The sequence below is a fragment of the Lonchura striata genome, chromosome Z (assembly GCF_046129695.1).
Source record: "Lonchura striata isolate bLonStr1 chromosome Z, bLonStr1.mat, whole genome shotgun sequence".
Taxonomy (NCBI): domain Eukaryota; kingdom Metazoa; phylum Chordata; class Aves; order Passeriformes; family Estrildidae; genus Lonchura; species Lonchura striata.
Window position 1 is genome coordinate 29166072 of NC_134642.1, and position 21578 is coordinate 29187649.

General features: G+C 39.0%; 2 protein-coding genes across 11 annotated transcripts in view; one reads left to right on the top strand and one right to left on the bottom strand.

Annotated features, from left to right (window-relative positions):
• The window catches only part of IPO11 (importin 11), an 81520-nt gene extending 67210 nt beyond the window's left edge, over positions 1 to 14310 (bottom strand). Inside the window, exons 1-6 of one of the 7 annotated variants that reach the window (XM_077790056.1) lie at positions 14293 to 14310; positions 13203 to 13272; positions 9496 to 9548; positions 6585 to 6669; positions 6155 to 6298; positions 2318 to 2418 (exon numbers count right to left, since the gene is read on the bottom strand). In XM_077790056.1, the coding sequence (XP_077646182.1) occupies positions 2318 to 2418; positions 6155 to 6292 (239 nt within the window). In that variant the 5' untranslated portion in view covers positions 6293 to 6298; positions 6585 to 6669; positions 9496 to 9548; positions 13203 to 13272; positions 14293 to 14310. The other 6 variants (XM_021534366.3, XM_021534367.2, XM_021534368.3 and 3 more) reach the window with 6 other exon arrangements.
• Positions 14311 to 14652: 342 nt separating this feature from the next.
• On the top strand, positions 14653 to 20289 carry DIMT1 (DIM1 rRNA methyltransferase and ribosome maturation factor). 4 transcript variants are annotated; one of them, XM_077790517.1, is made up of 12 exons: positions 14653 to 14803; positions 14909 to 14982; positions 15275 to 15361; positions 15736 to 15797; positions 15909 to 16002; positions 16104 to 16153; positions 16960 to 17083; positions 17195 to 17287; positions 17992 to 18056; positions 18314 to 18377; positions 18837 to 18943; positions 19669 to 20289. In XM_077790517.1, the coding sequence occupies exons 1-12, from the start codon at positions 14749 to 14751 to the stop codon at positions 19709 to 19711; spliced, it is 918 nt and encodes a 305-aa protein (XP_077646643.1). In that variant the 5' UTR covers positions 14653 to 14748; the 3' UTR covers positions 19712 to 20289. The 4 variants fall into 4 exon arrangements, with proteins under 4 accessions (XP_077646643.1, XP_021390039.1, XP_021390040.1 ...); XM_021534364.3 differs by having other exon boundaries at positions 14653 to 14982; XM_021534365.3 differs by having other exon boundaries at positions 18837 to 20289.
• Positions 20290 to 21578: the final 1289 nt, after the last annotated feature.

A 21578-nucleotide genomic window follows, 5' to 3' on the forward strand; every position in this document is an offset into this window, starting at 1 on the left:
TGTAGTCTTTCAAAATTTGAAAGTTCAGCAAAACTTTATCTTTCTCTGTGTTTGTGGTATGGAGAAATATGCATCCAAATACTTTAAATATTATTTTCAAGCTTTTTTTTAAAAAGCCTGATATTTTACATTTGGATTTCTGGCTTATGAGAAGTCATCACACAAGTAAAAACATGTTAAAGCAGTAAAATGTTAAAAGTATTGTACCATGTTGCTAACACGGTACTCAAGTAAGAGAACAAAGTCCACAACAGACATGATACAAAAGTAATTGTCTGTATAATCAAAAACACGTTCAACTCTTGAAATCAAGACAAACCATTTCTGAAGAAAAAAAAACCACATAAAAATCATTCTGTGAGACCAGCTTTTCAGGAAGCTGCCAACAAATATATCAAAAGAAGAAGACAAATTGTGCCTGAAAAGAGACTATGACAACTCTTGTCTCTTCACCACAGCTATATGAAAAGCTGCCTGAAAAAGCAGGAGGGAGGAAGTTCATAGGCTCATCTTCTAAATCACTCTCACTGGAAAATGCAGTTTTAAGCCTGATCTGTACATCAAAACATGCTTGATGTACTCCTAAGGATGGAGAGCAGACAGCTGCTGAGACACAAGACTAAAAGACGAGAATTTTACAAAGACAACAATAATGCAATCTCTACAATGAGGCCTTCAAAAAATCATGATATTCCAAGTGTGATTGGTTCACAAAATAATCAACAGATAATTTAATTTAAATCAGGATTTCTAAAAATTAGCTCAACATATTCTAAGAGAAACATGATCTGGCTCAGTGCTGACAAAATGTCACATCTAACAAATTTAGTATGAAAAACAGTTGGATACAGACTAAAAATTTAGTATTCATTACTCCATTGAATCCTTAACAGCAGCCAGCAATTTTTAAAATTTATTTTATACTTTAATTGCAATAACTTAGTAGCAGCAAAGTTAGAAATGGGGAAAAATAGGGTTGTATTGGAAATTTAACATAGATTTAACTCACGGAATCTTCTATAGCCAAGAAATATTTTTTTTTTTAAATTACATTTAATTTCAATCTACAAGAAAATATTTTTATTTACTTTTTACATCAAACAGTAAAATTCTAGTCTTTAGTTCTACAAGAAATAAACTATGCGTTTTTACCACAAATGCTACTAGTGGCTAAAAATATTTACAAACTAAAATAATGTTTAACTTCTTCCAGTAAGTCTTGCAAAGTACAGGTACTGTAAGCAGAATCCTTTTAATCAGAAAAGTCAAAGATACATGCCATCTTTCATGAAAAAGATGGTATTTTCCTTTCACATAAAAAAGAATCCAAATGCTTGCAGATGTTTTGCAATTATATACTAATTCACACATAAAAATATTTTAGTGCTCTATGCTATAATGAAGGAGTACTACACTACTTTAAATGTGCTATGGATACAGAATTTTATAATTTTTCCCTCCTTTGGTAGATCTTTGGAAAGGCTTACAATGCAAGGCAAAATACATGGAACTGTCTCAAACAATGAACAATGAAAATCCTAGTTTGCATCATAACACTTAGATTTGTGATCCAGAAAAAACTGTACCTAGGATTCCATCTAATACCCTATATCTGATAGTGACAGTCCCACCTATTACTAGCATTTGCAACTGAACACTTGCAAGCCTTTTTGAGTTCTGGAATTGAAACTCTTTGTGAAATCACACTTGCTTTTAAAGGAAAAATAAGCACATACAAAAGACTGGGAAGTATGCAATTCTATGGGTTATATATTAAAATGGCACCTTTTGTAATTTTTAAGTAAATTACATGGTGCTCATGAAAAGTGCTTGTATTTCTCATCTCTGGAGAACTCTTTGTTATGCATTATCAGAACCCACATATCAGAACAACAAAAAAGAATACCAAAACTTTTTAGTACGATAACTAGTGCCTGTTTCCCATGTACACACTGAATATAGATCAGCTTAAACAAAGTATCTCTCTCACTATCCAAGAGACTATCTTTCACTTCTGTCACTATTAGTAAATCCAGGTGTTAATCTTGTAACATGTACTGCATCACTTCAAAACCTATTAGCCTCTAATAGAAAACAGCCTTCCAACTCAGCCCTCAAAAGTAAATCATAACTAGAGTAATACAAATCAATATAAAGACAAAATGTTTTATCAGCAAGTCCTGAAGTTTGAAGAATGTTGTTAGTTTCACCATAAATTCTAAAGTAACTTCTACCAACTAAGGATCTGCTGTTTTTCCAGCCTGGCAATCATAACAGTCAACTTTAAGATGGTTAAGTGGAAGAACTCAAAACTTACTGCGGTGCAACTCGTCTCCAGTAGCGATCAATTCCATTTTTAAAGTACAGCACAGCTAACCATCTTACATTCACATCCAGGCTATGATTTGTAAAGATATTCTGTTAGAAAAAAAAAAAAAAAAAAAAAAAAGTTAGAAAGTGCCCAAGATCTCACAGGCAAGACAAAAATTGTATCAATGCATGCCCTGGTGTATGTGGAAATACACCACTGTGATATGGGTATACATAAACAAAAAGCCTTAAACATCATTTGACAGGGAAATGAAGACACTGTGCTAAACATAAATTTTTAGAGATTAAAATAATGTTTATCACTAGCCCAAGTTTTGATTTATTTTAAAAACAACATATAAGGCAAATGTATTGCTAATCTTGTCTGGCAGGGAAGGAAATATAACGGTAGTAATTACTATAATCAGACATTTTTTACATTCTTTAATGACATAGCTCTCAGAAGTTTGTGCCCCTGTAGAATACAGGATAACTCATTATTCTAGTCAGAATCCAGTCTTTAGGTTACTTATTCATTATGTTATTTATTGATTTGCCAAGAACCATCCTGTTTACCAATACTGTTTGTAAAATAGTGACCTGGTAGGTCTACAATTTTCAAATTTAACTATGCTTAGGAAATCGGGAAATCAGTTTCTACCAATAAAAAGCCATTTATCTGTAGATAGATAACATATGTATCTATCTGTATACACTTTTATATACCTGTATGTACATACAGACAAACACAGATGAGTTATTTTGTATGGTAATAGTGTAAAATTAACCATCCAAGGGTTAATAAAGGTAGGCTATTGAATGGGTACTATGAACAGCAGCTCTCCTCCTGTTTTCTACTGCATCAGATGGATCCTACTCAAAGCGTGAGACATCATTACTCGCGCCTTTAGAGAGCAAGCATGTGTGAACTCTGTGTTCTTATATACAGTGCGCTGCAGAAAAAGTGCACCACTTATATTCATTGCTTTTAGAAGTCCAGTATGAAGGGACCTGAAAAATGCAGGGATTCTGGTCAAAAGTATCTGCAACTTTTGGGCACCATGCCTGCAAACACAGGCATAAACAAACTTTTCAAATAACTCAACACTGTAGAAACCTGGGACCTCATTTTCAGCGTGAATTCAAAACCTAACTTTCACTCAAAATCTGCTTTTATTAATAGTAGCATCTTTCTAAAGGTAATGGCCAACTCAAAAAAAAACCCAAAAACAACCCAATCACTAGAAAGTTAACAGACTTACATGCAAACAATGATATCAACTTCAAAACAAGCAATTTTAAAAAATATCAGAAATGTGGTAACTCACCAAAAATACCACACAACATGAAAATTATCCATATGCAATATGCTCTCCTAACCCAAAGCTCATTTAGGAAGACAGACTGAATCTCTAAAAGACTTGACCTTTCCCAAATGCAACTTAAGCATATTAAAATACTAACAAACACCACTTCCATACAAATACTAATGTCAAATACCACTTCCATATCATAAAAATAACATTTCAAAATAAATGAAACACAGAAAACCCAAACTACTCATACTGAAATTTCCATTGATCTTACAAAGAACTATTCCTCTCCTTGCTAAAATATTTAGCAGAAGCAAAGCTTCCACAGGTAAAAAAGACATTGAAATTAGACCAGACCTAGATAAAAAAATGAAAAAAAAGACCAAAGAATCTACACAAAAACAAGTAGAACTTCTCATTATGCTCTGTATCTTCATACAAACTTCTTAAAACATGAAGTATTTAATATAACACAATAACGCTGTCATAGACGTAACAGGAATGAAGCCAACATAGAAATTCATATAACTTGCACAGTGGTTCTTTTCAAAACCATCCAATTCAGAATCAAAACAGAGATATGTAATACCTTCAAAAGAGAAACACAGAAAAGTAATTATAGTAACTCCACTAGTACTAAAAATGGTAGGATCAAGGATGAATGTCTCATGCTTCTTTATGATTTTCTCTACTCTGACTATCCCAGAAGAAAGTGTATCTCACAGTAATTATATTACTTGCCACATCCCACAAATACCAGCTGTCTTACCCACTCTATCTACATTAACTTGTTTCCCTGCACCCTTCTCTGTTCTACCAACTATTTTCTCTCCCAGCCAGCCCACCTGTCATGATCAAGTTAATCAAAGAAGCAGACACTTCACTTGTTAGTTTGGAAGGCTATATTGATATTTCACACTTAAAGAAAGGTTAACGTGCTTCCAACAAATCCACCTAATCACATAAAAAAAATCAGCATTTGTATATTATGCATCAGCATATACATCTTTGATAAGCATCTAAGCACCTGAATTTTTAGCCCTTGTATTTAAAATTAACTCATATCTGCTCTAGTTACACCTGTGAGTGCTCAACTTGTCTACACTCTTGAGGTGCAAGGTATCAAAGCAAACATCCAGAGGAAAAAAAAACATCACTAGTGGCAATTTCTGCTGTTTTCTATCAAGATAATTTACCACCATAGCTATACTATTGCAAAGGCAGTGCATAAAAGGAAATTTGACAGCTCAAAAGTATCTTCTTCTACTCCTTTCCCTAAGTCCTCAGGCTCACCTTCAACTTTCCAAACAAATCAGAGGGTCTACGGAGAACAGAATACATCGCCCTACAAATCTGAGTCATTCAATCTATGCACTGAGGACAGATATTGGCAGAAAAAACATTTTACCTGTGTTTTTAAGACTGTTATAAACATACTCATAGATACTGAAGAATAACAACAGTGTTAATTTCAAGTGTCTTTGCTGAAACAGTTTCATTTCCTTTTTTAACTGTGTTGTCATAATTTTGACTATTTTAATGCATCAATTTCACCAATGGTCATAGTACTTCTATCAGTATTTACCTTCCCCATTCCAGGACCTTACTACCACAGCCAGGCCATGTTATCTCCCTGAGAGTCTCCCTCCACTAACAAAAAGGAAAGCAATCCCAGAGAGGCATCACACTGCAGGATTTGTAATTTTCTCTTCTTCCCCCCTCATTCCCCCTCCCCCTGCGTTCCCCCTTTGTCCTGCGTTCCCTTATCACTCCCCCCCCCACCTTTCCCATCTCTGTCCCCGTGGTTTCCCTGCCCCTTTCCCCTGCCTCCCGTCCCATTGGCCACAGCTCAGGTTCCCCCCGCCCCCAGCACGGGTATAACCGACCCCTGCTCGGTGTCCCGGGGTCTCGGGGACACGCTCCCACAATAAACATGTGTCTGCCCCCGAGCCCCGTGTCGTCCTTTCTTCTGTTCCCGCACTAGAACTGAGCCTCGCAGAGCCGAAGGGGAAAAAACAGCCGCCTCCTCTCCTCTCCTCCCACCGGCACCCGCCCGGAGCCGGTCTCGCACGGCAACATCACACAATGCAAAGGAAAGCTTCAGGGAATTTCTATTAAAATGTTCAAAAAGCATCATCTCAAGAAAAAAAGAAAAGGTCCTTACTGAGTTGGTATACAAAAGGCCCCTTGCCTCTTGAGGTAGTAAAGGCAATTCCTTTGACAAGGGCCGTCTTGGCCTTTTACCATACACAATTCACAACAGACAAATAAAAGATTTAGCATTACTGCCCACTCATACTGCTAGAGGCTGGATTTCCACCTTCTGAATATCTGGGAAAAGACACAGTGATGACAATGCTTATCATTGTTATATCCTACATACTATATCCTTCAGCATAAGGATTCTACTATCTGGACCATGACAACTCAGGGTTCCTCTCAGCCAGAAATTATGTTTCAACCATGTTCTAGAGACCAATACTCAAAATTATTCAGAGTTTATTTAGTAGCACTTTTCCACTGTATCTTACCAATAAGACTGAATAAAAACCTGGCTGTGTCTCCCACTGCTTCAGCTGTTCCTCAGCTGGCTTCAACACTGCAGTATCTTGGCTAGTAGCTTGCGTCAAGACTTGCAAAACTACAGTACTAGCACTGTTGAGATCCATGAAAATCTGAAAACAATTTTAAAAGAAGAAAAAAGACTTAAAGAGAAAAAGATAGCAAATATAGACAGGTATTTTCCATTCTTATTATTCAAACATCCCACACTCATTTTTCATTAGACTACACAATGTAAAGATAGCAGGACACCCACACACAGGCAGTTGAGGTGCAGAGATAGAATTATTTGCTTTCAGAAATCTCTCAGCAGAACGAGCAAGCATTGAATCAATCGTTACAAGCACATCTGCTAGCTCTGAGGAACTGAAGGAAATATTATGATTGTAAAACAGTTACCTCTCTTGTGAGGCACAGTAGTTCAGACCAAAACTGCAACTAGAGATAATTACTCAGCTGTAAACAGAGCAAACCATGGAGTTGTCTGAAAGAGATAAAGATGCATATTATTAACATTTTTGCATTTTACTTTTCCTTCAAGAGAGAAAATGACACATTCATATAGTCACATTCTGTAATTCAAATTAATCCAAACAATTCATATTAATTAAAAAAGAAAGCATTAAGTCTCACAATTAGTCTTACATGATACAGAATTTTCCTCTACATATTGTTTACTTCTTATTTAGCATACAGATACCAACCAGCTGAACTACGAATGCGTACTGGCAAATGCCCCGTGTATATACATCCTTTTGCACCCTTGTACTCTATGAAGGCAAAACAACACTGCTCTCCAGATGACAGAAGTTGCATTTATAATGACTACAGTAATAATATTACAAGAAGAAAAAGACACATATACGAAAGAAACTATGAAGTCTGTTTTCTGCTCATAAAAAAAGACAGTTTAAAGCCTATGTTAACTTTTAATAACACATACACACTTGAATATTCATGTACTTAAGTTTTCTAAATAAAAGACAAAGAACAGCTTCTTGTCAAAGAGGAGACAGAAGGAGGTTCAGATGGTATATCAAGAGGAACTTCCACATAGAAATTATTGTTAAGCATTGGAATGGGCTGCCCAGGGAAGCTGTGGAGTTGTCATCCCTGGAGCTGGTCAATAAAAGACTGGATGTGGCACTTAGTGCAGTGGTGTAGCTGACAAAGCAGTGATCCATCAAAGGCTGGACTCAACCCTGGAGGTCTATTCCAATCATAATGACTCTGTGATTTGCCTTTGTTTAATGGGAAAAAAAGGTTTATTTTTACACCTTCAGGAAAAAAAAATCAAAATTGAAATTGTTACAGTAATGGTAAGAAAGTGGAAGACATGAAATTTATTCTGACACAGGTTTAAAATTTTGATTTTTAGAAAAATCACCTTAACAAGGAAACTGGCCACAATACTGAAGACCTTTATACCAGTAATAGCATTGCACAATTGAAAAAAAATTACACTCCTAAAAAGAAGTTCTTAATCTCCAAATCTCCAATCATCCTCTAGAAAATCCGACTAAAATTTGAAGGTCTTAAGGTCAAAGAAAGTCTACATTTAAAGCTGTGAAACATAAAATCACATCTCTCTATACAGCAATAATTGAACAGGTGACTCCATCTTAGCTTTATACCTCCCATATGAAGTATCTTCCAATCTTTCTGCTTTAACTAGTTGTGCACAAGTTAGCAGAAGAGGGGGGGTTACTACAGGAGTGTCTTCTGTGAAAAGCTGCAAGAAGCTTTCCCCATATCTGTCAGTGGCAGTGCCAGATGGCTCCAAGCCACATCTGCCACTGGCCACGGCTAAACCCATCAGCAACAGTGATAGCACCTCTAGGATAACATGTTTAAGAAGGGGGAGGAAAAACCTGAAGGCTTTGGTTTCCACTGGAAATTTATAGACTTCATATATAGAAGTATACTTTATATACTTCTAGAACAGTTCTCATTAGAAGACATACTTATTTAGGTTAGTAAAATGCAAGCACAAAAAACAGATTATTTTTTCCAGTTTCTTATTTCAAAACAATTAGCTAGCGGTTCTAAAGATAACAGTAAAGAACAACAACAAAAAGCAAAGTGAAGTATTTGCTTCTTTTTTCTCATTCTTGAAAAGGTTTGTACTTCCATGTAAAAACTGGAACAGCTACTGTTTGAGCTACTGCTAAAAAAAAAAAAAACTCAAGAAAAATCAAACTAAGCTTAGTGGGTCAGAACAAAAATTTATTTAACCCAATACTCTTTCTCTGTCAAAACCACAGCAGACACCTAGGTCAGGACATTTCTACATAGTGCTGGCCTGTCATCCAGAAAACTCTGGCTCAAGGATTTTCTATTAAGAGGCAAGGAATTTAAGAGCCCTCAAGATTTAGTCTTCAATGAATTTGCACATCTGCTTTTTGATCCCATGTAAAGATTATTGGATGAGGCTGTCACAAGCCAAATTGCAAAACTGAAAATAATAATCTCCCTGAAGATGGGTCAATTTTTAAATAATGTTTATAAATACTACACAGTATTTAAGGAAGAAGTATATTCCGTATAATTTGAATAGCAAAAAATTAACTGGAAAAAGACTAATAAATGTATAACAAATACAAACAGTAGAGACACAAAAAAGCTGTCTATTGCGACTACTTTTTAAAAATTCCTCTGAACAGTTTCTGTTTCCTTCTAGTAAGTCACTAATCTTACTTCTATTAATGTCTAGTTAAAAAAAAAAAAATCAACAAAATTATTTTGAATCAATACTACTGCACAAAACTCAAATTTGCAGTTTAAGCTAGCTACAAATTAGTTAAGCTAAAACCAAGAGCTATGGTCATCGAAACAGTATAATAAACAGTACATATATATATATATAAACAGTATAATCCTCTGCTTCTCCCTGAATCCCTTAAATACCCAAAGATGGAAGGAGCAGGAAAATAGCAGGTTTTGGTCTGGAATAAGTTTTGCAATCTTTTTCACACTACACTACGGACAGGTAAACATGCCATGCATAAAAAAGCAGACAGAACAGCAAGCAGCTTTTATTTCACGATCTTGTCAAAATGTAATGTAAACTTACAACAAGCTTACAAATTGTTACTGAGCCATAACTGTCCACAAAAGGCAGGGGTGGGATACTGGGAGCATGCACAACAAAGCAACCCAAACAAGCTAAAAAGTCAAGCCATCTAAGCACACTGTTCCACAAACACCAGAGGATACTATGGGAGCAAGGAGGAATACTGACTTTGAACAATGTCAAGCCATTACAGGCTCAGGTTCTAGCATGTAATTTCAACTCTGACAAAGTCCTTACCTTCCCTTCTCACCAACAGAATTTCTATGGAGAGCTTATTCTCTGCATGCCCCCTGTAAAGACAATTGACTCAGGAAAGGCACCAGCTCCTCTTAGTGGGATCTGCTCAAAATACAGTTTTAATTACTGCCATGTACAAATGCACACGTGAAAGTTATTCCTGCAGACAGACACAGCTGCACCTTGGGAGTTTAAACCCAGATTTCTCCAATCTTAGTTTGTTGTGATAACCTCACACTGCCCTCATTCTTTTTCAACTGATGAACCAGGGCTCTTCAGACCCTAATTTATACAGAGGATATACGGATATACTTAACCCCACAGAACTGCAAAGGCTGTGAATATTGGCTCTAATAGTATGAGACAGAGACAATCCTCACCTCTGACATATCTGACTTCACCTGTTGCACGGGAAAGGCAAAAGGGACATAGGTTACCCCACAGATTGGTTAAATCACAGGGACAAGGACTTTCTCCATAGTTTATGGGACTTCTACAGCTTTACTCACTATTGAGCTATACCTACAAGACTGTCCTAGAGATGAAACTCAGAAGGTATTAAATAGCTATTGTCTTTTGGGTACTTTCAGAGACATGAGCACCTATGGAAATTTTGGCAGAGTCTATCAAACTTATAAGCAACACATTCTTAGAAGGAAGTCAAGGTCTGCCTTTCTGTCACAGCAGCCAGAATTTCCAGGTTTGATTACTTGAGTAAAAGCGTTATTTCTATTTTTACTTACTAGCATCAGTCTGTGTCTTCACAATAAACACTGAGCAGTATCAGGTATGTTTGTTGTCTTCTGCTTTTCTGTGGTCTACACCCATTGCTATAACAACCAGATTGCACACAAACATTTTGGAAGAAGGAAAAGAAATTCCTTTCACTAGAAAGTGTTAAATGTGGTCAGCTGCAAACCCAAGCATGACTCTTACTGCCATGCCTGAATTTTGTCTTGCAAAAGGGAAAAGAGACTATCCATATCCCACATGAAAAAGATGCTCTCCAAGATCCCACTGGATATAACACTATTGAACTTGACAATAGCCTATCCTCAAGTCTCAGCTGGCAGGAAAAAAACCAAGCAGTTACACCTAGAATAAAAAACAAAACATCAAATCCTACCCCTTAGCATAATGAGTGTCTTCAGAGATCACAAATACCAGTAACAGTTCCTCATCATTATAATCTAATGTCCTATACTTCCATTCTCACTTTTAGACACCTTAATCTCCTTTAAGAGGCAAAGTCTTACTCCTCTTCTATTCTTTACTCTTTAATTCCCTTTCTGAGGAGGTATCTGCAAACACATTTTACCTTTCAAGACTATTCCAAGTGTTCGAATTTTATACTAGCCATGCCAGTTTAATGTTTTTCCTTAACAGGCTTCTCATACGACAAAAAGGTATCTAGGTACTTTTCCCCTCACATTAAAATACATCCTAATTTTAAAATCACATCAGCTATAAAAAGAAATTGGTAACTGCTAAACATCTGAAGAGGTACAAAACAAAGGATTTCATCACTAAACACCTCCCTACTTCACTTTTTCTGAGGAATGCAGTGTAACAGCTCACTAACATCCAGACAATTAATTCTGTGTATTTTTGTTCTCTTTCGTAAAGAATTCAATTTTTTCCTAGTATAAGAACGTGCAAGAACAGATTCAGTCAAGATTTCACAAAATCAGAAGAAGAAAAAGCCATAAACACATTGCACAAAATACAGTGTGCTCTCACGGATCATAGTGCAAATACATTCTGGGCTACTTCAAGAGCACAAGTGGCTCTGTGGATGTTGTTATCCTTCTTTACCCAGTGTCTGAGACGGCTTCTAGGACCCTGCTTCCAGCTTGGTTCTCTCCTCAGCTCAACAGGCAACAAACCGGAGAGAGGCCAGAGCTACTAGGATAGTCTGTGGTCTAAAGCAAATTATCTATGAGGAGGTAATGCTTAATGTTGTTTATGACCGTGGAACCTGAGGAAGACTTTGCAGACACCTAAACTAATTCCCTGCAGAGTGCTTACAAAGAGGACTTGCTGCTTCTTATCAGCAGATTATACAACTAATGAAAAACTATAAAGCTACATCCTGCAGTTCAGAAGGTTCAAGTAGGAAACTGTGACTTTTACAGCACATTTGTTTCAAGGAAAAGACGAAAAACAACGTTTCCATGCTGAAAGGCCACAAGAACTCCTGAAATAACTAACGAATTCTGGCATTCAGTCACACAGATATGATACATTAGCAAAGACACTGTCACCTTCAGGAAAAGTTGGTTTTACACTGGTTTCTCTCCAGCCTTCTACAAACTCCTCCATTAATCTCTTTTCTAGCATTGCAGGATCTGCATCAATTATGCCACATGCTCATAATCCTACTAAGGACTGGACCCAACAGAACTAAAACTATCCTGGTTATTGAAGGTACTACTTAAACTCATTAGTAACTACAGCAATCACCAAATCCAACACAATGACTAATGTTAAACATTCCTAATTTTTTTCAAAACCTACATATTAATTTTTTATTTATGTAATTAAAGCAAGCTATCTAAAGTTTGCCCAATTTAAGCCACAGTAAAGAAGGCAAAAATGTCTGAGCAGGAAAGAGTCAGAGATGTTTTCTTCCCATGCTGCTAACAACAGAAATACAGGAGTGGAATTTACAAGATTTCATTTTTACAAAAATTTAATACTGAAACTAAAAGCTAGGTCTGAAAAAAGCATGAAAAAGACACGAAGGATAAATAAATTAAAAACAGTGAGGACCATAGTAACAAAGGATAGCAACAAGTAAGGCTGACAACAATGTTACAGAAGGTCAATCAAAATTTATCAAAAATTCTGAGAAGAATGAACTCTGATATTAGACAGTAACCACCAAAGTGACCAAAAATTCCTAACAGAAAAAACAGGGAGTAAAGAAATGACTGAGACAATTCTGAGGATTAACTCAAAAATGACTGTCACAGGTTTCAGTACTGATGACATAGGAAAAGACAAATTGATACAGAGACAATGTAAGAATATTTTTGAAGTTTAATCGTAAGTTTCTAGGATGAGCAATAGTACAAGGTCAATCATATTCCTTTGACTTCTTCCTAATTTACCTAATTTAATGGATTTTCAAAAAGACCTGACAGACCACTTAAGAACAAACTAGTGCCAAACAGCTGAGATGGAAATGCCTGTTTCAGTCAGCCCTCATGTTCTGGAACAGGTTTCATTTTAACTACAGTTAACTCCCACTTCTGATGATAACATTTCAAAATGTTATACAGAAAGCATGGGTGACAAAAACCTTCCTTTTATCATTTATGGACATGACAGTAAATGTCCTTGATGAGAACAGTACGCTGAAAGAATGAGAGAAGAAAAACAGAGAGCAGTGACAAATTTGGTGCTGCCATGAAGTTTGATGAAACCAAACTCCATAAGGAACATGTGTTTTACAAAAATTCAGGTATAACTTGTATACTATGAATATAATTTGAATTTGGCAGTGTTTTACTGATGTGCTCTTTGGGCTAATTTAAAAGCCATGTCAGATATGTCACAGACATGACTTCATGTATGAGACATGGGAAGCAAAGCACATGGGAGCATAAGTGGGAAGCAGCCATCACCATTGCACTTAGGGTCTTGTTCTTGTATTTTACACACACTGCTGTCTTCTATGGTAACAAATTGGAGAAGTAACTCACCACTGCTGCACTGAGCCTGCCTCTGATTAAGGGAAGATTCTGCTCTGCAGAAAAACTGCTGTTCTTCAGCCTGCAGGAAGAAAACAACCACCTGGAATGAAGGCCACTACGCACCCCTTCCCGCAAAAAACAAGTTCTCTCAGGTTAATGCCTCATTATCCTCCCATGCTTTCCATGAATTCCAGCCTGACTAAAAACTGTTTCAAGAAGAAAGCGGGAAACCGTTCCCTGGAATTAGGTAACAGCTATTTACTTCCAGCTCCGAGCAGGCCCTTTGCCGTGGCCAGTACCATAGGTAAAAGAGGCCTAGCTGCCTTAATGCCGGTACCGTGGCGGTCAATCCACGCCGGAGTCCCGCCGGCTCGGGCACTGCAGACGGGGGCACAGCCGGCGGAGCAGCAGCCGGAGCGAGTGCGTAGGAGCAGCGCCGCCCGCAGCGACACAGCCGCGGGGCTCCGCGCCCCGAGCGCGGTCCCGCTGGAAGCCGCCGGCGCCTTCCCCCCTCACCGCGTCCCGCCCGGCCTCCCACGAACCGGGACCAGCGCGCGCCGCCGCGGCACCACCGCCTCCCGGCGCGCGGCACTGACGTCACTGCCCCGCGCCGCCCGCGCCGCCGCCAGCTGCGGGGCGGGGCAGGGCCTCGCCTGCGTGGTGCTCGCGCCAGAACGTAACGCTGAGGATGTGTATGAGAACGTAAATTAAAAAAATTCAGACAGGATTAAAAAAAGGAATACACTTTATTGGCGTGGCAGCTGCTGGGAATGACTGCACCGGCACTGCTCCGGCCGTGAGCGGATGGGCGCTTTGCGCAGAGACGGGGTTAAAGCGCCGCGTTATCTTATCGGCAGAAACTGATGAGGGTCGCCCTGAAAAATCCAGCCTTCCCTTCCCTTCCCTTCCCTTCCCTTCCCTTCCCTTCCCTTCCCTTCCCTTCCCTTCCCTTCCCTTCCCTTCCCTTCCCTTCCCTTCCCTTCCCCCCTTTTTTTTCTTCCTCTCTTTTCTCTCTCTGCCCCTCTTTCATTCATCTCTCATTTTCTCTTTCCCTTTCCACCCTACCGTTTTAATCGAAAACCCACTGCCCTGTGCTTACGGACTAGGTCGGGGTACTGGACACACCCACTTTTAGGCCGCGTGTCATTTACCAATAAACCCTGGGAAGCTTTTGTGGACCCGCTGACACTGTCCCTTGGGACTCGGGGCTGCTCCGTCCCCCGAGGGTGGGAGGCCCGAGGCCGCGCTCGTGCGGTCCGCCGGCGCGCCAGGGGGCGCTGCCCGCCGCCGGCCGCGCGCGGGGCCGCCGCCAGCTCCGGTGCCGCGCGGCACGTGCGGCCGAGCGGGGCCGAGCCGGGCCGAGCCGAGCTGAGCTGAGACGGGCCGGGCCGGGCTGAGACGGGCCGGGCCGAGCCGAGCCGAGCTGAGACGGGCCGGGCCGGGCCGAGCCGAGCTGAGACGGGCCGAGCCGGGCTGAGCCGAGCCGAGCTGAGACGGGCCGGGCCGAGCCGAGCCGAGCTGAGACGGGCCGGGCCGGGCCGAGCTGACTGCTGCCATGCCCAAGGCGCGGGCCGGGAAGCGGCCCCAGCGCCGGGAAGGCGGCGCCGGCGGTGAGTGCGGAGCGGAGCGGGCCGGCAGGATCCCGGGAGCCCGCGCCGAGCGGGGGCCTGTGGGGAGCGCGGCTGCTCACGGTAACACGCCCGTCTCTTCCCCAGGCATCCTGTTCAACACCGGGGCCGGGCAGCACATCCTGAAGAACCCTCTCGTGGTGAACAGCATCATCGATAAGGTGGGAGCCGGGCCGTGCCGCCTGCTGCGGGCGGGGTGCCTGCGTGTTGGCGCTGCTCCGGACGTGGCTGCTCGCCGGCTGTTCACGCGTGGCCAGCGAGGCGCCATAAATCGGTGCCACGGCATTCTGGTTCTCCCCGTTTCCCACTCGTTACTTTCTAAACGACTCTCACGCTCCCTTGATACCCAGTTCCAACTTATTACTGTGTCAAAAGCGCTTACTTTAATTTTAAAGTCAAATGATTGCACGAAATTGGTTCTACGGAAGCACTCAAAATGCTGTTTGTCCTTAGGCTGCCCTGCGCCGAACAGATGTCATTCTGGAAGTGGGCCCGGGAACTGGAAACCTGACAGTAAAGATGCTGGAGAAGGTCAAAAAAGTAAGTACAAATTCTCTTTCATACACCCCTTTCCCAAGCTCTGACTGTGCTTTGGCTTAGAGTATGGCAAATAGAAGGGTCTTCATAGGCATGATGAACATACGTAGAATTACTCCACTGATACTTTTCTTAACATATGAATAGTCCCGATGGGTTTTTAGCTGATCACATAAATTTTGTGTGGTTTTGTCAAACTACAGTGCTATAATCCATTTATGTGGTAAAGCTTCCTTGTATTTGAGAGGGAGGAAGGTACATAGCCTAACATTGGAAGGATTCTTTGAACCCATAACAACAGATACAGGGCTGGGATTTTTACAATTAAATTCCAGTTAGGAGATGCATGGAGTTTTAAATATATAATTTTTTTTTAGGTTATTGCTTGTGAAATTGACCCTAGACTTGTTGGTGAGCTTCAGAAGAGAGTCCAGGGCACGTAAGTATCAATTATGGGAAACAGGAAGCACTAAAGCAGTGGTGCTGCTTTGGTACAAATTTTGGCAACAGTGCTTATCTGAGTATAACCACAATGTATCTTTTCCCCCAGGTGTCTAGCAAACAAACTTGAAATCAAGGTTGGTGACATCTTGAAAACAGATTTACCATTCTTTGATGCATGTGTCGCTAACTTGCCTTACCAGGTATGGGACAAGCAACATAGCAGGCAACACCATAAACAAAATTACTTTTAAATGCTCATTTCCCAGAAATTATACTAACATTATTAATTTTTTTTTCTCAGATTTCTTCACCTTTTGTTTTCAAGTTATTGCTTCATAGACCCTTTTTCAGGTATGTGGAAGAATAGAGCTCTGTGTTACCTGAGAGGAAAGAAAATAGTTTTAAAAATGTTTTCAAATCCAGTATTTTTTTAGTTCCTGAGGTACAAGTGTGATGGACCAGAGCTGTACCAATTTTTTTCTGTAATACATAGTCTAACAGTGCCTGGAAATTAAGTTTATGTTGATATATTGAGCATGAGGAGAAAATTTAAAGTTGGCAACAGTGAGTGCCCAGCAGATAAAAACAGGAGTTACATCTCCTTAGTATTACAACTAAGTATTATTCCAAGGATAAGCAGGGCATAATAGCATTTCAAATACCTTCCTGGCTAAGGGTGAAAGGGTAGAATCAATGCCAAATCACTTTCTTGTTGTCTGATGTAAAAATGTAACCATCTTGTCTGTGTGTCAGACATCAGTATGTCAGCAGCTCTTGATTTCTCTCAGAGGAACATTGGTAACATTACCGGTCAGTTTTTGGAAAGCTTGGGTTTGAAGGACTCAGCAGAGAGTTACTCAAAATTATTTATTACAGTCAGGCAACTCTGAGACTAGATAGTCTCTTTGATCCTGATCCATCTAGCAGTAAATAATCAAATTATGTAACAGCTTTAAGGAGACTTGGATGGCTTCACCAAGTTTTGTGATGGGTTTTGGGTTTTTTTTCAACATGCTAATCAAGGCAAAGTTGTTTATTACGAACATTTACTCTTCTAATTGCTGAGGCAAACTGTATGTTTTCCAAGTGTGTTCATTTGGCTTCTGACATAAAAATGGAACACTTAGAATTGATTTTCTCATTTCTGTTACTCTCAGGTGTGCAATCCTTATGTTTCAAAGGGAATTTGCACTTCGTTTGGTTGCAAAACCAGGAAGCAAACTGTACTGCAGACTCTCTATTAATACTCAGTTATTAGCTCGAGTGGACCATCTGATGAAGGTAGGTCACTGCCTTTAGGTAACTCAGCTATGAAACACAGAAGAGTGTTGCAAGGGATGTGAGGAGTTTGCTGCTTATTCACACAGCTGCTTGACTGCTCTTAACTAACAGGTTGGAAAGAACAACTTCAAGCCTCCTCCCAAAGTCGAATCCAGTGTTGTCAGAATAGAGCCAAAGAACCCACCACCACCTATCAACTTCCAGGTGAGCAGTGTATACTCAACGTAACGTTAGTGATAATTTCATATTTCTTCCCAGTTACTATTCAGTTCTATGTGCTGATTCTAGTACAAACTACCAGCTATTTATTCATTGGAGCTTCCAAAATGGCTTTTCCTCTCTTGATCAGGCTTGTTAGACCATTAACACAACATGCCACCACCAGCTGGGGGCAGCTTTGTCAAGTACAGTATCTCTTATAAGACTAAGATCAGCTGGAGAACTGCTAGTAGTAATGTCCCTTTGGTCATGGTTTATGGCTCCCAGAGATGTTTCTGGCTGATAATTTTGCAGGTTTTGATCAGAGAAATATATGAGATTTATCTTCAGGTGAGTGTGTTTAATCACCGAAGACAAATGTTACAGAAGAGTATTCTTAATTCTTAAAACACTTCAAGACCATTTCAGCCTTGCCCAAGGTTAGCCAGATTTTCTTCGTGTCTGCCTTCTCTGCATGTAATAGCACTTTAGGCATGAAAAAGAACAATTCAAAGGATTTTGGGGGTGAAGTATTTTCTCCTCCTTTTGTATTTCTTTGTCTAAGAGAACTGGTTTTGTGTTGTTTAGAAGGACATTTCCATGAAGGATATTCCTTTTGTTCAGTATTGTTATGAAGATGTCAGTAGTGACTGTTCTTGTTTGTAGTAGCTGTATGTTGCTTTCTAAAATTCTGAAATTTTCGATTCCAGGAGTGGGATGGTCTGGTAAGGATAGCCTTTGTTAGGAAAAACAAGACACTCTCTGCAGCATTTAAGTAAGTAACTTCTATCGGAGGACCAGTTAATGATTTCTTTTGTGCAAATGCATAGCAGTGTTACATAGTCAGTGATAAACCATGGTGGAAGATTAATACTGATGTCAGAAGCTTTTTCTTTTAGAAGAAAACTAGGCAGCTTTTTAAGAAGAACAATTTTGTGTAATTGTTGCAGTTTTTTATAGTAGACATTTACAACCAATTAAGTGGACGAACATTACAGTTAAGTTTTTATGCTAAATATGTATTTCTTTCAGATCAAGTGCTGTAGAGCAGTTGCTGGATCATAATTACCGAGTTCATTGTTCCTTACATAATATGGTAAGTTCCTTCTTAATCTAGTCTATTTCTGTGTACTGTGACCTACATACTAACTTCTATGAGTAAAAAATTAACATTGAAAAGCTTAACGTATCAAAGGTTTTCCAGAAGAGTTTGAAGGTGGGAGGAACTTTCCTCTTTTCTTAAAGAAAAATCTAAAAGGGTAATTAAATCATAGTAAAAAAGCTTAAAATCAAGTCTATTTTGACAGTATAGTCCACATTATGTATGTCTCGAGGTCTTTTACTAATTTAATAAAACATGTCTTGTCTACTTTTAAAAACAGATATGATTCATATATAATGAGTGAACTGAGATACAAAAATAGAAGAAGTATAACTTAATTTTTTCACTTGAAACAAGAACTGTTCTAAGAGCAGGAAATAATTAGATTATTTAAATGAACCTTTTTCTGTGTTTTGAGTAGAAAATAACTTCTGTCCCATTTTTCATTGACAGGAAATCCCTGAAAACTTCAAAATTGCAGAGAAAATACAGACAGTTCTAAAAGATACAGGTTACTCTGAAAAACGAGCCCGTTCAATGGATATAGATGATTTCATTCGGTACTCTTTTTTTTTTTTATGTTTATGTCTTCCTTTTAAGCTTCTTTAAATTCTGTCTGCATCTGTAGCTGCATAGCACAGATTACTAGTGGATTGCACAGGAATATTAGGGTTTCCCCCTTAGTACCAGACACTCCGTGCTTCCAGTCCTGAACATGAACAAACACTTAAGGCCTAGTTATATATTTTAAATGCTGTTTATAATATTCAGAGCCAACTAGCTAAGGATCCCTATTTCAGGTGTTTGTATACTAGACCCTTCTTTAAACCTCCTTTAAAAATGGCCATTGTGTAAATTGGTTATTAAAACTTCTCTAGTCTTACACAGCCTTTCTCTGCCTTGAGGATTAGGCCATTGTCTGTAGCATAATTTTAAATATGAATGATTAACTGCTATATTCTGCTCTTACTTTCGGTGGCATTATGAATCTTACTCAATTCAAGATAGAAATTCCTAGCTGTTTTTCATTTGGAGAACTAAGGTCATGCTCTGAAAAAACAGTGAACCTGGAAGGATCCAACGTAAGTAACTGTATCAAAAATAAACCTGCATCTCTAAAATTACAAATTTGCTAATAACTTCTAGTTTCAGTTTTGTTAAAATTCTTTCTTTGCAGTTGATCAGTGATGACTGCTTTCATGCTATTTTCTTTGCACATCTTAAAAATGCCTCAAGCTGAAGTTTATATTGCTAGAATTGTGATATACATATTTTAATCTTTCAGATTGCTACATGGCTTCAATTCAGAAGGCATCCATTTTTCATAGCTACTCCTAGAAGAATGGAAGATGCTGTATTTTTTCACCAAAGTTTTGCCCAAGACAGAGTGAGTGCAGTGGGACAAGGTCCTCATAAAAGCAACAAACAGAATATGGCACATATGCTTGGACTCAAAATAAAATGTTAGATATAATTTTATTGCAGATGGTAGGCAAGAAACTGCTGCTTGGTATTTTAAAAGCATCAAATTGTTTCAGAGCTGAAGTGAGGAGCTGGACTGCCTCATGACTGTACTATCCTCTATGTATCCAAAACATGGATTGATGATCATTGAAATATATGGTCTCCAATGATGGACTTCACCTCAGTATATTCATGCACAATACTCAACAATACAACCCATAATGGGTCTGGACAACAAAAAGAAAGTCGTAGTAATTCCTTTTTTTGGTATCAATCATTTGTGTGTTTGTTTTGAAGTGTATTTAAACACTTCCTTTTGATTTGAAGTGTCTGTTACTCTTGTCACTCTGGTAACTACCAGCACTCCAAGCCTGTTAGTAATCTGCTTCTGTTAGAGAATTCCAATGAGTGTTTCTCAGAAAACAAAAGAATTTATCTTGTGGGCTTGATGTCATTTAAAGAATTGCCTTTACCCTCTCCTTCACAGTAGGAACTGGAAAAAAAAAACTACCAGTGGGCCAGGGCTCATAAACACAGACAGCGGGGTTGGGTTTTTTGTTAACTAAATTCAAGTAGCTATTTTTTAAGGTAACTATTTCACTGTTAATGCTGGAAAAAGTTTTAGCACAGATCATAGCTTTCAGTGAGATTAGAGCAATGCATGCAAATAAGCAAAACCTCCTTTAAGAAAAACACATTATTTAATCATTAAGGTTGGAAAAGGTGTCCTGAGTCCCAACTAGCAGCTTCATTGACATCCCATCAGTTTTTAAAAAGTAATTGATTCAGAAGCATGTATAGAAATAGGCACTCAGATTTACAGACATGCTGAAGCATTGACTTTAAAAACTGACTTGCACATTTATTTCACAGTTTAATAATTCATTAATTCTAGTGCTGCTTCACTTCATGCAGAATCAAATGATGATTTAAGTAGATTCCCAAAAAGAATATGGTTGGACTAATACAGAAGGAACAAGTGCTGAAGATACGTGTCACACTTCCTTGATGCTTTTGTATTGCTGGAGAGGAATAGAGGATCAGCTTGTTTGAATCCTGTTAAAATAATTTTAGTCTATTATGGCAATGGGCTGCAGAAATTCAAGTTCCACAACCAGCCTTATCAATTTTTCTTTATTCTGACTGCTTCAGTATCAGGTGCAGATCTCACTTACAGCAGGCTCTGGCACAAAGGCTGGCAGTAGACACAGTTTCAGCTAGCATGTGCTACTTGACAGGACACATTTAATTTACAGGGCTTTGTAAAAAGGTGCTGAAAGCTGACTCCTTTCTGTCCTTTTGGGACCCATAATAAGGTACAGCCTGGTTGTGGTGCTAGGCTTGCATGGACAGATAGTATGGAAGCCACTGTTACTCCTGTGGGATGCCTCAGTTTTCAGAAGCTTTTCAGAAAGTAAGAATTGTCTAGAGCAGCTTCTGAGAAAACCTGTACTATCACCTGCTAACAGAAGCTATTGCCTTCTGTTCCATTGGTTTTTTTCTTTTAGCTCTGATGAGTGATCTTCAAAAAATGTTCAGAAAGGGGTGTGATTTTTTTTAAGATCTGCTGCAAAACTAAAGACAGAAGAGTGGTCTGGGGAACTTCCTTCTATATAATGAACTTGTATAGAAGAGTTGGCTTTATTCCAAAATCAGAGGCCTTTTGAAAAATGTAACTGATGTACTTAAAAATTGAAGCCCTTCCCAAAGCATAACAGAAATTCTCAGATG

Coding starts and splice junctions, on each gene's coding strand:
- DIMT1 (XM_021534363.3), top strand. CDS start 14,749: ATGCCCAAGGCGCGGGCCGGGAAGCGGCCCCAGCGCCGGGAAGGCGGC. Junction 14,983..15,274: donor TGAACAGCATCATCGATAAG/GTGGGAGCCGGG, acceptor GTTTGTCCTTAG/GCTGCCCTGCGCCGAACAGA. Junction 16,154..16,959: donor CTTCATAGACCCTTTTTCAG/GTATGTGGAAGA, acceptor TGTTACTCTCAG/GTGTGCAATCCTTATGTTTC.